Consider the following 16206-nt stretch of genomic DNA (forward strand, 5'->3'; position numbering starts at 1 on the left):
GCCACAGAGGGAGCTGCTTTCTATTTTGTTCCTTAGGCATATCCATCTCCACCTCTGACAGGCTCAGAAGACTCAACAAACTGCTTTATTGGGACTGAGTCAGATTTAGTTGTGCAGTTCCCCAGCCTGTCCTCAGGGAGCAGAACTAGGGAACAAGAAATGGGATGTTTGCACACAGCAGAGAACATTGTGGAGGGCGGGGAGGAGGAGTGTGGCTGGCTGGCTGGGAGGTAGTGCTGGACAGAGAACCGGCCACGGTGCTGGTGCTGTCTAGGCACTGCACAGTCCCTGTAAGCAAGGTGCCATGTCCTCCCTGCCTGTCACTCGTACCGACTGGGGCAGTGGGCAAACCTGCCTTGGCTGTGCTGAGCTTCACAAGTCACAGTCCACATCACAGGGTGTGGAAGCAGGTTCACTGCCTGGGTACTCCTCTTGCCCACCCGCAGTTGACATAGATACTTGGCATCCTTTTAAGCTCCTTAGCAAGCTTGGGTGATAAGACACTTCCGCTAATTCACCAAGGATGTGCTTTACCTCTCTGTTCTAGGAAGCTCCATCCTTCCTTCCCTAAAGGAATATTCACATATTTGTTATTTCCAGACTGCACTGACAACAATTCAGCAGCTCAGAGGTCAGAACAGGTGTTTTAGATAATACAATATGCAGCTGACTGTGCAGGTGAGATTGGTTGAGTTACCAGCCCTGGAGCGATTTAAAAGATGTGCAGAAGTGGCACTTAGGGACATGGTTTAGTGGACTTAGCAGTGCTGGGTTAATGGTTGGATTCGACAATCTCAGAGGTCTTCTCCAACTTAAGTGATTCTATGATTGCTGCTTTACACCCTGAGCACACTAGCCCATACAAAAGGGTGTAAAAGCCAAAATTCTGTCTATCTCGGAAAGAGATGCTATGCCTTATTGTCAAAAAACCAGCTTTTCAAAGTTTAAATTCCTTTAGTTACCATACATCCAACAGCCCTTAATTTAAAAATAAAAAAGAATTCTGATGTCACAGAAGGAGAACTTGCCAGAAATGCCACAGGAGCAAATAGGGTGACTCCTATTGATTATATAACTATATATAACTCCAAATACAAAATATAACTCTAAATACAAATATAACTATAAATATAAAACCTCAGGAAAGCTACACTGCACTCATGGCCGTGCAGGAACAAAGCGTCCACATTCTTAGACAGGCTGACATCACTGGCATCAGACCTGGAGGGCCTAAGCAATACCTCTGTGGGCCTAGACCTAAGTGACAGACTTGGAAGAAAACCCAGAAGTCCTGCTCCAGTTACCTGTTCACAGCCTAAGGACCCCTCAGAAACCATATCAAAGCATTTCCACAAATCTGACCTTACCAAATCCTCAGTCTAGACCTGGAAAGTCATTTGTCTCTGTTCAGGTTCATGAACTGTTGAGATCAACCACTGCTTTCAGCATTGAGACCAATAAAGGAATGTACTTGTGGCATCTTATGCTTGCTTGGTAGTACAACAGTAAGTGTAGGATCAACAGAAGATCCTTCCTATGCCAGTTTGATCCTTTGTTATCTCTAAATGTGCTGATGGTTGGTCAGGTGATGTGCTCAGGTGACAGCTTGTGTCACCCTACACTGATGTCATATACCCTTCAACTTTCTTCCTGCTATTGCTCTGTGCAACAAAGAGATAGCATGGGGTTAAAATAAACAAGAAATCACTTGTTTACCAGACTACAGCCCATCTACTCAAATATCAGTTGTGTGGTTCAGTACATTCTGTTCTCTTCCCTATGCTCGGACCCTCGCTGTATTTCTGGTTATAGGCTTTGCCATAGAGTTCAACAGAAGATTATCTAGATGAAATTTTACGGCCTTGTTCCCAAAACAGGGAAGCAAATACCCAGCACTCCCATCTATGAATCATTTCAGGAGTATTCTCTGTGATCAGCTGGATCAGAGGAATGGGTAATGCTATACAGACACAAGCAAACCTGAAAGCTTCCTCAGGTCACCAAGACCATGTCCATGCCAAGAACAACTCTATGTGCATCTGGATGGAGGTCTGTTCCATTCTGGTAGTTACCATCTCTAAATGACTGCTAAAATGATCAGAGAGAGAGGGAATCATGCCTTCTTGGTCATTGAGGGACTTAAGAGAAACTAAATGTGATGAAGTGGTGAATTGACAGCCTGAAAATAAACAGCTCCAAATGCCACACAGCTCATCTTCATCCTAATCCTGAAACATAATTACACCACATTGCTCATTAACTGTCTCCAGACAAATATGTTCAAAAGTACTCTTCTAGCAGACTTCTTACTGTTCCCAGGCAGTTTCTTACACCTCCCTTAACATAAAAAGCCTTTAGATCACCACATCACAGATACACTGCTGCTTCAAATATTGTTCCATGCAGCACAATACAACCACTGAGAGCACAGACAGTAGAGAAACATGCAACAAATTCCCAATGTAGAACCGTAGCAAAACTGAGATTGCCTTGAATCCACCAAGCCTCACAGGAATAACCTTTCGGAGACCCTCAGCAGGTACTAGTACTAGGCAGACACATTCAGGTGTCTGACTTCCCCATTGCATTAACAGCACTGTACCATGATTCCTCATACTGCTCTTCCATCCTCTGACTTGTTCTCATACACTCTGTCAATTCTGCCCCGGACCAACACACACACAAGCTTACACTGCTTTAGTCCAAAAAACTGACCACTTCCTGTCACACAAAAGTAACTCAAGCAGATCTGAGCAGCTGGTTATTTTCACTCTTTTTCCTGGCCATCCCAAGATAAAGATTCTGTTAAGTGGGAATTAAGTAACATGCATTTTCCAGTGCTCAAATGCCAGCATAGGCCCATGCAAAAAGGGAGCACAGGTAAACAAATGCAGAAAAGGATGTGTGCATGTGGAGGTCTTGAGGGCAGCTGGGAGAGACTAGGGAAGCTCTTTGGACCTGTATGGGTTAAAGAGAAAATGTTATGGCTAATAATTCCTAAACCCTCTACAGAGACCCCTAGTTTACATTAATTATTCTGTTGCCTTGAGCACTCAGGGCCTCGCGTGAGCTTCTATCTAAAAGTATCCAACTCCTCCTACTACTCACCTCCAAATGAATCCTTTCAATGTGCGTGATCAAGCCCCTCAGCACAGCAAGGGAACTGCCCAGTCAAAGCTCTTAAATCATACCAAAATGGGAACGGCAACAATTCAAAATTCCTTTCAGCTCACCAGTAGGTCCCAAGGAGGCAGAGGACTGCCCTGCAAGCAGGGACCTGTTCCACAGTGCCTGGCCTCCTGTAATCCCTACTGCACTTTGCTCCCAAGACCAGCTGTGGAGGGAGCAGGACCCAGGAACAGACGACAGCCAGTTCAGCAGTCCTGGTCTCACCTATATAACCCATTTCTCTTCCAAACAGTGGGATGTGGTAAGTGTATTTTTTTCGTCTGATCTAACTCAGACACAGCACTAGAAGTCTGTCCAGGTACCCTGTAGGGCAATGCAGAGTAGAAGCAGATGCACCAGGAGGTTCTGCACCCCTGGAAAAAGGGTTTGGTATCTTGTCTTGTCTCATGTGAGCTTTCCAGCATGCCCACTGTGCAGGCTGCACCCATGCTCTTCACCCCAAAGCCCACAGCTCCCTAGTGATAGGGACAGATAGGTGAAAGTGACATGTCACATCACAGAAAGCAAAGAATAGCACAGAAACAGGCCTAGCCAGAGCTACATGGGGCAGCCTTGTCCAGGCAGAGAAAAAAGCAGCAGCTCTGTGAAGAGCACTGCTGTGCTCCCACTCCTATATCCCTGTTCTAACTCCTGAAACATGCTTCTCTTTCACAAGCAGGAAAATTAATCTAAGCCACTTCTCACCCTTGCTCCCTCCCCGATAATTCCGCATTTGCCTGCCCATGGCATCCAGACACAATTACTGGGGACTTACCCCTGGCAAAGTCTTCTGTTCATGCAGTGCTGTCTGGGCTTTGATGGCAGAGTCTCTGGCACAGTATGTGAGGAATGCACAACCTGCAGTGGATACAGCAAATGTCAAATTAGACAGGCAATTGCAGATGCACATCAACACAAATGTTACATAATTTGGTTGTGTCTAAGACTCTAAGGAAAGGGACAAAGAAATAATGTAAAAGGACTTGCAGGCCCCATCCAAGGTCTGTTAAGTCCTCAAAAAGGGTCCCAGTGAATCAACTAGGTTTGACACAGGCATTGAACAATGAGACACAACAGGAACGCAAAAGGAAAGCTAATTTGGTCTATAGTAGAAGCAGTTCAAAACACAGGGATCAGAGAAGAGGCAAGGACCAGTATGATTATTGATTTTAAAAAAAAAAAAAAAAAAAGCAAGGAAAGAGGAAAAGTGTCTGGGATTTTAGCTTCATACAAAAACTTCATGATCCAGATTCATGAATCATGGAAAGCTATAGAAGGAGAGCCCTGGCCTTGTGTGCGATAAGATGTGCACAAACACATGCCAACATACATATGCATGACAAAGGAAATCCAGAGACCAGCAAAGCATAATGCATTCTTCAAGGGCCAACTTAGGAAGCAAGGTAAAAGGCACAGGGAAAAGGCCAGATCTTGACATTCTTAGTCAAGATATGACTCAACATCTTAGCTGAATACTGGAGCCAAGGGAGGAGGGGAAAAACTATAGCCCCTCCAGGAAGAAGAGGGATCATCTTTGGGTGCTCTGATGCTTAATCAAATGAAACTAAGCACATGAAAAATCTGGCTGGTTATCAAGAAACATTTCCTAGCAGAAAGAGATTTATTAGACTGTGGAATGATCTCCCCAGGGAAGTGCCTGAAGCTCCATCACTTGAGTTGTTTCAGATGAGGATAGGCAAAGCACTGGAGAATAGACTCAAATGCTAGAATGAGTCTGACCCCCTCATTCAACCCCCCTCCTATTGGCGGTGGCATTTCACATCCTAAGCAAAGGCAGGACACGTCCCTTTGGCTGTTGCTAAACGTCTACGTCTACACTATTGTGCTGGGGCTGCAGATGCATTGTTATGGCCCACAGAGGTCTGTTTTTCTGACTCCACGTTCTTGTGCCTGGCTTGGGGTACTCTAAAATTGCTTCAATTCTCTGTGGATCCAAAGGTGGATGTGGGACAGGGACTGTCCGGACCTCTCCCCTCTACCCCGCTGGGACTCCATCGTACACAACACTCTGGCAGAAGCCAGCTGCTCAGGACAATCCCAGCCCATGGCAACACGGTTATCCTATTCTTCCATCCCAACTCCAGTAAGTTGCTGCAGCTAAGCAGATCACATCTGTCCTCACACCTCTTGCTAGGGGAAAAAAACCCCTCCATAAACAGCACACAAGCACTAGAAACCTCTAAGAGATAATTAAAGCTCCTTACTGCCCAGGTTTTTAACCAAGAATTCTGCACCAAAGTCAAGCGTGGGATCAACAGATAATTTAACAAATGCAGTGAGGCCAGGAAGCATGAAGGTAAACTCCACTTCTCATAGCAAAGGCAGCCAGATCTGTTGTGCGGGGGTAGCACCCCTCTGCTTTCACTCTCCCCACGTAGACTGCTCTAATATCATCCCTCAAAAGCACCTCTATAACCAGAGAGCAGACTTCTAACAGACTCGAAGGCCTGGTAACCAAAGTCTCAAACACAGATGCTTGCCTAATACCACCTGCTGCTCCAGTCTGCTACTTTGCAAGTCACTAATCGGGGTCAGGTTTAGGAGACAAAACGCTGAAGTCAGGAGCTGAGAATAAGCAACTTATTCCACTAAGAGCTTCAACACATTGATACTATGTCCATGTGCAATGAAGACACCATCCTTGCCCCAGGAGCATTAACTATCAAACCTAAGAAAACTAAGGATGGGAGAGGAGTTAAGTCTATATGAAGCTATCTGCTGAGTTCAGCATGCAAACCCCCTCCCTGAGTCCCTAATTCCAATGCTCAGGAATGTCAAAACTGGGTAATATGCAGTCAGGCTCAAAAACCTCAGTCTAGGGGAGGACAAGGGAAAAATGAGGATTAGACAAAGGCACACCATTGAGTGGGGATAAAGGAGATACACTCCTCGCACAGGGATAGAGTTATTTTGCAAGGTACTGTCATCATGGCAGATCAGGGATTTACAAAGCCCAGCAACCACCAGCACCAATGTGAAAAAGTGCCATGAATCCCCTTCCTAGAGTCCTCTGGTCTTTCTCTTCCCTACAGCAAAAGCAGCCTGTAACACGGTTCATCTTTCAGGTGCCCAGGTATCCATACCAAGGGACAGCAGCTTCTGGAGACAGAAACATCCTGCCACTGTGGAGCTTGAAGATGCCTCACTCAAATTTCAATCCAAGGGTAATCCTCGCTGCTGCTCTGCTTTACAAGGATATGGATATTCAGTCAACAGCATCCAGCTTATACTCCTTCTCTTCACTCATGCATGAAACAGCACCTGGGCAGCCTCTAAAAACAGGCTTGTCTTGGCTGGACTGGGGCAAGGAAGCCTACAGGCACAGGACAGCCTGGTCCACTGCTCCATCCCCAAGCTCTTCATGTCTCTCAGCTATGAGGACATTCAACTCACTCATTTCAACCTCATTCTTACTTCCCCAATGGCAAGAATCTGGGAGGCTGTACTGGCTGTGGAAAGGAAGGAGCTAAAAATGTCAGCTACATCTTTTGGGAAACATTATTACTGTCCTATAGAGTCAGGTGTTTTGGAGGTAGGATGCAGGAATCAATTCCATTTTCTTTGCAAAGCCCTGGTCACAAATACAGGAAAGGGTTTGGCAGAACCACCACACTCTAAACCGAATTGTGTAAACAATTATTTGGGAAAAAGAAACTTCCTTCCTGAAGAGACATTATCTCTTGCACACTTATTCTTCAACTACCGCCCCCCATGATGCTGCAACAGGATTCTGCTTACCGTGTCTTTCATAGGTTCTTTGGACTCTTAAAACTTTGAGATTAACAGAGTCACCCACGGATCCACTCAACAGTGAAGGGATGTCCTCAGAGGTGCAGAGGAGCCTGTCACTCTCACTAGGTTTTCTCACTTCCACATGTCCTGCTTTAGTTAACAGCAAGCTCAGACAGACAGGCTTATGCCCCTTTGGGCAATTCTAACACCAAGTCAGTTATGCCTGCTGAGACACGGGACATGGTGTTAAGAAGTGCTCAGGGTGTTAAGAAACATCAGCCTGGAAGGCCCCGGGCAATGCCAGCGACCCATGTCAGCATAGGGACACAGAACAGCACCCATAGCACTTGTCTGTAAAGCTGATTTGCAAGAGGTCCAGGTGATTAGAAATCATAAGTTTAAGTTGTATTATAAATTCTGTATTACACTACTTAGAGATTGTAGTATAGTGATTCTGCTTGTAGAAACCTTATGCTATTTTAATAATAAATTCTGTGCTATAGTAATCAGAAAATTCTGTTAAGAAAATGAAGCCTTAAGTAAAAAATTTTAAGATTAAGCTCTAAGCTTTTGACTCTGACTTATTGCCATCACCACTCTGCCAAGGATCCCTAAAAGAACCTCTGCGTCTCATCAGTGTCAGTTATACCACCCTACTTTCACAGGCTCCAGGAGGGCCTACAGCTCCCTAAAAGCAGAACCCAGCCTACTTCCAGTTGCACAAGATTGCAGAAAAAAAATATTTTGTGCCTGATCCTCCCCACAAACCACACATTGACTCTGGAATTTACAGTCCCTTCAGATCCTAAACATTACTCCACACATAAGCAATCTAAAGCTTTGAGCAAAAAAAGGCTGCCAGTTTGTAGAAGAGAGGGATCTCTAGATTCTGCTCAGCATCAGAAATCACATCAAATACTTCAGCAGGGGAAGCATGGAGTCAGTGGGGAGCTAATCTACAAGCCTGCAGAAGCTGAGTCAAAACTTGGCTGCCAGCGAGGCAAGTTAAGGCTGAGGGTGCTGTTGCATCCTTGCCCTCTGGAAAAGCCACCCATCTGTCCCCACACCATCCATTCACCCACACACCTGCGGGAGGGCTGCTCCTGCCTCTGCCAAATATTTCCCTGCAGTTCAGTTTATTATCTCACACTCCTGAATCTCCACTTTCCTTACTGTGGGCATTCCTCGGAAAACCATCAAGTTGACATTTGTAAAAGAAGTGCCTTCTGCCTAATCCTGGAACACAAGGCAAAAAAAACCTTCCACTTGATTATCCCTACTCAGTCTCCTTTGACCCATTCCAAAAGCCTATTCAAAGACCTTCCTGCTCTTCCCATGAAAATATTAGCTTCGAGACAAACACTGCCATTAGCACGCAAATGTATCTGTGATTAACATATACAGAAAAAACGCCTCATGAATAATAGTAGGCTGGAACAATATCAACTACCAGTAGACAAGTTGCTGAGACATAGTCAGGTACTAACAAAACCATTTAATAACAGAGCTCATGTTTCTAGATCTGTAAGATCCTCCTCTGCCTCCACCAAGTTCATCCATTCTCAGCATCCATACAGGATTGTCCTAGCCAGCTCTTGGACACTGCAGCCCAACTCACATTCTCCTGTCCTTGGTAGGCCTTTTCCACCTTTTCTTCCTTCCTGGAAGCAGACATGGCTGCTCAGCTCCATGTCAAGCTGTAAGGGAATACAAAAGGACCTGCTGGGCTTCACCAGTATTGCTGGCTTCTCACACAACTGCTTTCTCCCATTTGGGGAAAGAAAGGGAAAAAGCAGATGGAAGCTGCATGTGAGCTGTCAACTGGATCTCACTGCAACTTCAGGGAACATGGGGAGAGAAAACTGAGTCTGCAGTTACAACTGCCCCAGAAAGGTTATGGCTTCAGTACAGTGGAGGAATGAACATGCAGCTCTCCGATTTGCCAAAGCATCCCCTGATCAGGGACTGTGACGGTGCTCCAGGCCACTGCAGCTCCTGGGTCATGCCTGGCACCCTCCAGGACTGCTGATGCCAGCAGCTCCTCACCAGGATGGCCTCCTTGCACAGAGCCCAAGCCAATGCAGCCAAACCTGGTAACATGGGATTGGAAGGCAGGGGTCAGGGTGGGCTGGACTGTGGCTTTAATTCCCTCACCACAAGCTAACCCCTCCCCCTCAACATCCTTGTGAAGAAATTACTTCTTTGAAGAGGTATATTGCTTACTCCCAAAACAGGCTGAGGATGTACATACAAACTCATGCCACCAGGGAAGGAATCTCATCCTCTCACTTTGTACAAAACAGCACGAGGTGGGGCAGAGGAAACTGAAGGTGTGTAAAAACTACTCTACAATGGCCACCAGAGAACCTAAATGTCTCAATAGCCTTTTCTGGGTAGAACAGAGCACTTGTCCTGGACAGAACAGCCCATGAGCAACAACAGAGCATCTATGCAAAAAAAAGTCAAAATCAAAAGGATGTATTTATTTTGCTGCAGAAATCTTGCATTTAACAGCAAGTTAGTATCACACACATCTGACTAATACTACTGCTGCCCCCTCTAATTTCCATATCTAAGCAGATCCCCAGAATTTGTCTCCTGCCTGGAAGTTGATCTCAGACCACACAGTCTATATTTAAGATATCACCTGAAATGAAATACACAACTGCCTTTTGCCTTGGGCCCATTCTCCTCCTTACTGAGTTTGAAACCTTGCAACTCACTGGCAGCAGGTTTGGATGCAGTTCCTTGCATACAGAGACACATGGCATTCTTGTGCTCAAGTCACAAAAAAGACACACTTCTTCAGCTTAATTCAAGTCAGCCCAGTCCCCGCAGGCTTCAATTAAGTGTTTTCCTTTTGTGCTGGAGTTGGATTTGGCCCTTTGTTTGAAAATAAGGTTGTTTTCCTTTTGTCCTCTTTCCTCTCTCTTCAGTCTCAAATGGTTTGAGTTGCCAAGGTACTCAGTTTTCCTTATCCGTCCTCCTAAATCTGAGGCATCAGGACTGAATGTGACACGCTCTCCAGCATGCACTGACATATGGCCCCATCACGGATCATTTTAGGGCACAGTGGCCCAGGCTGAGCACCGACAGCTTTCAGGGTACTTACTGTAGGTTCCTTGCAGGTTGCTCTTACTTGTGCCAGGGAGTGAGGCTACCATCACCCCCTCGGATCTTAGAGCAAACAACTCTATGAGTTCCCATTCCTGGCTGGAGTGGTGCTGGTCACAAGATCCCAAATACCTGCCAGGGTGGTGTAGAACTGCTCCACTGAAGGGAGCGGACACCCTGAACGCGACAGCTCTTCAAAATACAGCTTTCAAACACAATAAGCACGGCTGAAGGAGCCTGCTCAAACTTTTCAGCATCCACTAAAGGTCCTTCAGCAAAGGAAAAACCCTTCATCCACCCCCAGCCTGACACCAACCAGGTACTATCTATCCCCAAACGGCACTGACAGCAGCAGATGCGTGGCCAATATTCTTTGTTGTGTGGATTTTCAAACCGCAGTGCCGTACCCCTGCCGGGGGCGGCCCGAGCCGCGGGGAAAGGGGGGAGTGAGGGGTGGGCCCAGCAACCAACCAAGGGTCCCGGGCGACTCGCGGCAGCTTCGGTCCGCCCCACGCTGCACATCGGGGCCTTTGTTGAGCCCCTCACAACCCGGCGCCAGGCCTCACGGGGCGGCCGAGGGACCTCAGGAGGACTACACGAGGCTCTACAGAGTCCCGCCCGTGGACGCCGAGGATGTGGACCCGCCCCGGGGCAAGGGATCGGGGGGCGCGACGGATGTGAGAGAGGGTGGGGGGAGAGAAAGGGCATATCATAATGGGCTAAGCGTGGACCGGCCCAGGGCCTGCCGCCCTTTGAGCGCACCGCGCCGGGCTCACCCTTGTGCATGCCGGTGTAGCGGTCTTTGAGCACGGTGAGCTCGTAGATCTTGCCGAACTGCTCGAAGAGCGGCTTGAGGTCCTTCTCCTCCAGGTTGCGCGGGATCTGCCCCACGAAGAGCTTGATGGCATCCAGGTCTTTCATGCTGTCGGGCTGCGCGGGGGGCTCCGCGCCGCCGCTGCTGTTCATGGGGGAAGCTCGGCGCGGCGGCTGCGGCGCTGGCGGAAGCGGCGGCGGCTGTCTTCTCGCCTCGCCCTCGGTGAGTCTGGCCATGCCCCGCGCCCGGCGCGGCTGCGGGCGGGGGAGGCAGCGCGGCAGGAGCGGGAGCGGGAACAGCCCCGCCGCCCGCGCCGCCGCCGCGGCGCCACAAAGAGCCGCGCGCAGCGCCCCCTGCCGGCGGCGCGGAGCCCAGGCGAGGCCCGGGGCACCCCAGGCGTGGAAGGGGGGGGCCGCCTTGAGAGGCACCGGGAGACCCCCGAGAAAGGGGCGTGAGAGTCCCTCAGGAGAGGGTTGACCAGGAGAGCCGTGAAGGTGCTGGCAGCCACGGGCGAGGGGGCAAAGCAGCTGTGGCCGCCACGTGAGGGCCGAGCGGGGAGACACGACGTCCATCCTCAGCTGTATTTTTAGGGCCCAAGTTCTAGGAACCTGGAGGTCCTGGGAGGAGGGGAGAGCTCTGAGCACCCACGAAGGCAGAGCTCCTCCGCATCCGTGTCAGAAATTAGCGTTTGCCTCCATTTTCTCAGTGTCTCAGCACGAGGGTCTGGAGGCAAAGAGGTTATTTAAACCACAAAATTTTTTTAACACAGCTGTCACCCAGTGGTGAGCATAGGCACAAGCACCAGTGCTGGAAGGGGCTTAGCTGGAATGGGAAGCGATACATGGCCCCAGGTCTACAACCCCGGGAAGGTCTCTCTGCCCCTGCCCTTCTAGGCAAAGTCCCTTTTCTTCCCAGCAGGTCAGCTCCCTCCTCACTGAGGCTTGGTGGGGGGGGCATTCCCAGCTACTTCCTGTGTCAGATAGTGCCAGATGGTCAGAAGCTGGTTGCATATCCACGTTGAAGCAGCCATTACTGCTGCTTCAGATCTCATCCCCATGTGAGGATGTGGATTGCTCTCCCACTGGCTTCTCCAGACGTGGTTAGGCTGCGGGGGAGGGAGTCAGTGCTCCAAGCAGCATGGCCCAGGTGGCCCAGGCTGTCTCACCTATCTGCTCCATCGCTGTCACGCCAGGGTGATGCTGAGGCACAGTACATCCCAGGCGTGTGCTCCTTCAGGAGCTGCAGGGGCAGCTGCAGGGGATGCAGCCAAACGCTGCTCTGCCACCCACAGCCACACACTGCCTGCACCTTCCACAGAGTGTTTCCTCTGCAGCATGCACAGCTTTTGTCGTCACACCATACATTTTAGCCTGTCATCCTGTCCCGGTGTCCCTGAAGATGAAAACACTTCTGTGCCCTCATGCTGGGAGTAGGAAGGGGGTGCTTGCTGGATTGTTTGCAGAGAAAGCCGTGGTAGAGCCCAGTGCTCAGCTCCACTGAGCATGCCAGGCCTGAGGCTTTTAAAAAAACTGTGGTGCAGGCACAGCCCGGCCTCCCTTCCCCTTGCTTAGTCTCTCTAGTAAGAGATTTCTGTCATCCCCCACTACTATTGCCCTGGATCCTGCAGAGGGAAGGCAGCAGTGGAGTGTAGGGGTGACCCTACTATCCAACACACAGATCCAGGGCAACAACAGCTCCCATAGAAGCCCAGTTCAGAAGGCTCTTGCCTGCTCCCCAAGTCCCATCCTTCCTCCTACCTTCTCCCTGCAGCACCCCACATGCCAGCTCACCTCCCAGAGCACTGCCTCAAACCCTACCCAGATCTGTCAAGCATAGTTTTACCCAGGAAGGCAGAAGGCTGACTCCAGGCCCCTGTAACAGGAGATACGTGCAGTAGGTTTCAATACTGAGAGCTGTGCAGGAAAGGTTAGGAAAAAGGGGAGGTGTTATCAAGGGAAGAAGAGGGGTCCCAATCCTACAGAGCCGAGAGAAGAGAGAATACCGGTTATGTATGAGCACCCAGCTGGCTCCCAGGCTAAAGTCATGGCAAGAATGACAGAGGCCCTTGCAGAACCAGAGGCACGTGCTGGCCCTCAGGAGGGAGGCACTGTAGACTTACTCCACTCTTGAGCTCAGCAATGAATCTCAACCCTTTTCCAAGCTACAGATCTGTATCCTTCTTTCTCCAGCACTGACTGTTGTCCCCACCTGTGTGTGGAGGTGCCAGAACACTTACTCAGGGCCAGCAGATTCAAGAGCCTGGAATTTTCCCCCAAGCTTTTCACAGGACTCACAAAGGCTTGCAGCTTTTTCAGCCTGATCTGAACCCAGGGATCACTTCATACTGTCTCAAGACTCTTGCTGTAGAGCTGTCTTGTGTTTGAGGGTGGTACCACTCCTAAAATTCACCCTAAAAAAAGCCCCATATCTCCCCACACTGGTCAAGCTTTCTGTTTACATATTTTGCAGATACTGCCAGAGTTCTGCCACCTATTTGGAAGCTACAGATGCATCAGCTGGGAAGCCTACTTCAAGTCAAGCTGTTCTCTTTTTTAACAGTTGCAAACAGATAAGGCAATCTTAAAAACAAGAAATCTTTATCACAGCAGCAGCAATCCTCACCTTGGATGAATCATACCTGAGCAAGTGATGTTTTGAAGCACCTTTCCATGCCTAGCCTGCTTTTTCACATCAGCTGCTGCAGCACAAATTGCTCTTGACTTACAGCTTGAAGGACCCAGTGCCTCAGGTAGAAAACGTCTACTTAGAAAGAAAGATATATCCAGTATCTTTTGGAGTCCATGAATGGATATATCATAATCCCCCCAACTGCAGCAGAGAACAACAGACATGAAAACACTTCTGGTAAATGAAAAATAGAACAGCTGTCAATCAGAACCTGGAGTTTACAGAGCCAAACACAGAATTATATACCAGAGTAATGGGATTAAGGGGTAGATAAAAGATAGTTATAGCATCAAGACAAAGGGAAATGACAGGTCACCTTTGCAGATGAAGAAGAAACATGTTGCACAGCAGACCTCAATTGCACAATTCCCAGAGGATGCACATTTCCCAGAGGATGAAGGAATAGATTCTGCCCAAACCTGAGATGCTGCTTCAAAAAGAACCGTTAAAAGACAACCACAACGTGTGCTCAGAAAGTTTCTCTTCTGCAGAGGGACATTTGCTAGTGAAAAACACCCAAAGTGCTTTCTTCACACTTATCTATACTCTCCTGGTTTCTTGTGGCAGATGAGTACTTGGATTTAGACAGGGGCAGCTTAAGATAAAAGGTGAAGAGGTCCAGTCCAGTGGCCCAAATCTGAAAGGGCCTAAACAAAGGACAGAGGAACAGCAAGATACAATTTGCATTAGGAGTGCCTGCCCAGTCTGGCTCCTAAAGGCATCAAGGAATGGAGAAAATAAAAGGAGAAGGACATCTGAATTTCCACATTAACTAGAAGACAGCACTTAAGGCAGAAAATCCTGACTGCAGCCCAGGAAAAAAAAATAAAAAAGAAGAAGAAAAATCCCCAAGGGATCTTTCCAGGATTCTTCAAAACACTCTGCCTCTCTTACTATTTGCTCCTCAGGCAGAATAGCCAAAGGACTAGTTAAGGCAGTCCTGGCAGAAAATACCCAAGCAAAAAGGCAGTAACTCAGGAAAGTTCATTCCCGTAATGTGATTGCTTCTGGTCTGGAACAAAAGATTCTGCAGGCAGATTGCCAGCCTGAGAAAAACAGCCTCTCTGGGTAAAAGGATATAACTTGCCATAAGCTTTTATCCTCTCTTGTCTACCAAGACCTTGCTGTTTAGCTTTCACTGGATATCTGTTTTACCAATCAATTTAAGATTAGGGAGTTTTACCATTTTAACTTTGCAAGAAACCAAAAATTAACTAAGTTTTAAGGTTTGTGGACTTTACAACCGTTGTCTATAACAGTGGTAAATTGGAAGTGAATATCAAATATACCAGATATCTTTCTGATCAAGAGCAGCTGTTCTTTGAGGATTGATTAAAAGAGAAAAAAAAGGCAACAAAAAAACCCCTTGTTCCTCATTACACAAAAAGTTCAGGTTATTTGCAAACTGTTTCTTCTAATGCTTGAAAGCAAAGCATGTGAAAGGCAGAAAAGTGACACCTGAAGAGAGAATAGCTGAACACCAGATTAGAGGAGAATGCCTCAATCATCAAGTCAACTCATCTCCACCCCTGCTGCAAGCAGCTACAGCACTGAGCCCTTCAAAATATTTTTGAGAAGTTTTATGAAGAAAGATTTTTTTTCTCTCCTGCTATCCCTAGTGAAAGGCTAATCCAGCAGTGACAAATCCAGCCCCTAGAAAAGAGCATTTTCAATTCAGTACTCCACCCCACATCTTCCACACATCCCTCAGGTGATACAGCCCCAGCAGCTCTAATGAGCAAGGGCCTTTGTACCTCCTACTTCACCAAGGTGCTGTAAGTGTCAGATATATTTAAGAGCATGAAGCATTCAGATACTATGGAAACCAGGACAAGAGAAAACCCAGAAATAGATGGAAGATGCAAGCTGTTGTAAAGTCTGGAAAAGTCTTGCTGAGGAAGGCTGTGCTCCCTGCAGCTGATCACAGAGTGGGATCCATTTAGAGCTCAAGCATAAGATATCCTCTCTCCACTCTCTCCATAGTTTGTCATTTTTCTCTGTGGATATTCTTTAACTTCCCCTCTATTTAACAGGCCTCCTAGTTACCACTTCCTTTGAATGATTCACATTTTAGTGTGCCCTTCCTGTGACCTGGAGCAGCCCGCTGCCTGACTACTTCTATACAACAGGAGTATTTGGGAACATATCATGAGAAAAAACACTACAGAACACTCTCCTAAAAGGGAAATCCAAAGCAACCTACAGAGAAGGGTGCCTGTATAAAAGAGTTGAGGTGGCAGCCTGTGAAACACTATGCTTCTTCTTTTTATAATACAGACAGCTGTGTTGTGCATATTCAACCTCTACAGACAAACCAGTTGGTGAAGTAGAATAATCCCTTCACTCAAAAAACCAGTATAGCATGTAGAGGAAACACACAGGATGCCAACATGAGGTATACAAACCACCTTACTCAATAGTCAACAAAATGTAAGTCAGTAACAGGTATAGACCAGTTAAAGTACTCCACAAAGAAGAGAGAAGCCATCTATCCCTGGAAAGCTGGGTTGTTATCATGTCCCTCACCAGCACAGACCTCAAGTCTGCATGAGACCAGAAGTGCTGAAGTCTCACTTCACAGCACTGGCTCTAGTTTCAGGTGCTTATTACAAGCTATTTCTTGAAAACAGAAGCCTCTAGTCTTCTCAGCATGACCCCAGCAATGTAAG

General features: G+C 47.6%; 1 protein-coding gene across 3 annotated transcripts in view; it reads right to left on the reverse strand.

The window, feature by feature from the left end:
- The window catches only part of CELF5 (CUGBP Elav-like family member 5), a 37277-nt gene extending 26164 nt beyond the window's left edge, over window positions 1-11113 (reverse strand). For 2 of the 3 annotated variants that reach the window (XM_050321344.1, XM_050321343.1), the window contains exons 1-2: window positions 10812-11110; window positions 3944-4026 (exon numbers count right to left, since the gene is read on the reverse strand). In XM_050321344.1, coding sequence (XP_050177301.1) covers window positions 3944-4026; window positions 10812-11085 — 357 coding nt within the window. In that variant the 5' untranslated portion in view covers window positions 11086-11110. Of the gene's footprint in view, window positions 1-3943; window positions 4027-10811 lie in introns of all 3 variants that reach the window. The other variant, XM_050321345.1, reaches the window with a different exon arrangement.
- Window positions 11114-16206: the final 5093 nt, after the last annotated feature.

This window comes from Myiozetetes cayanensis, unplaced genomic scaffold (assembly GCF_022539395.1).
Source record: "Myiozetetes cayanensis isolate MyiCay16 unplaced genomic scaffold, myiCay2020 scf26, whole genome shotgun sequence".
Classification (NCBI taxonomy): Eukaryota; Metazoa; Chordata; class Aves; order Passeriformes; family Tyrannidae; genus Myiozetetes; species Myiozetetes cayanensis.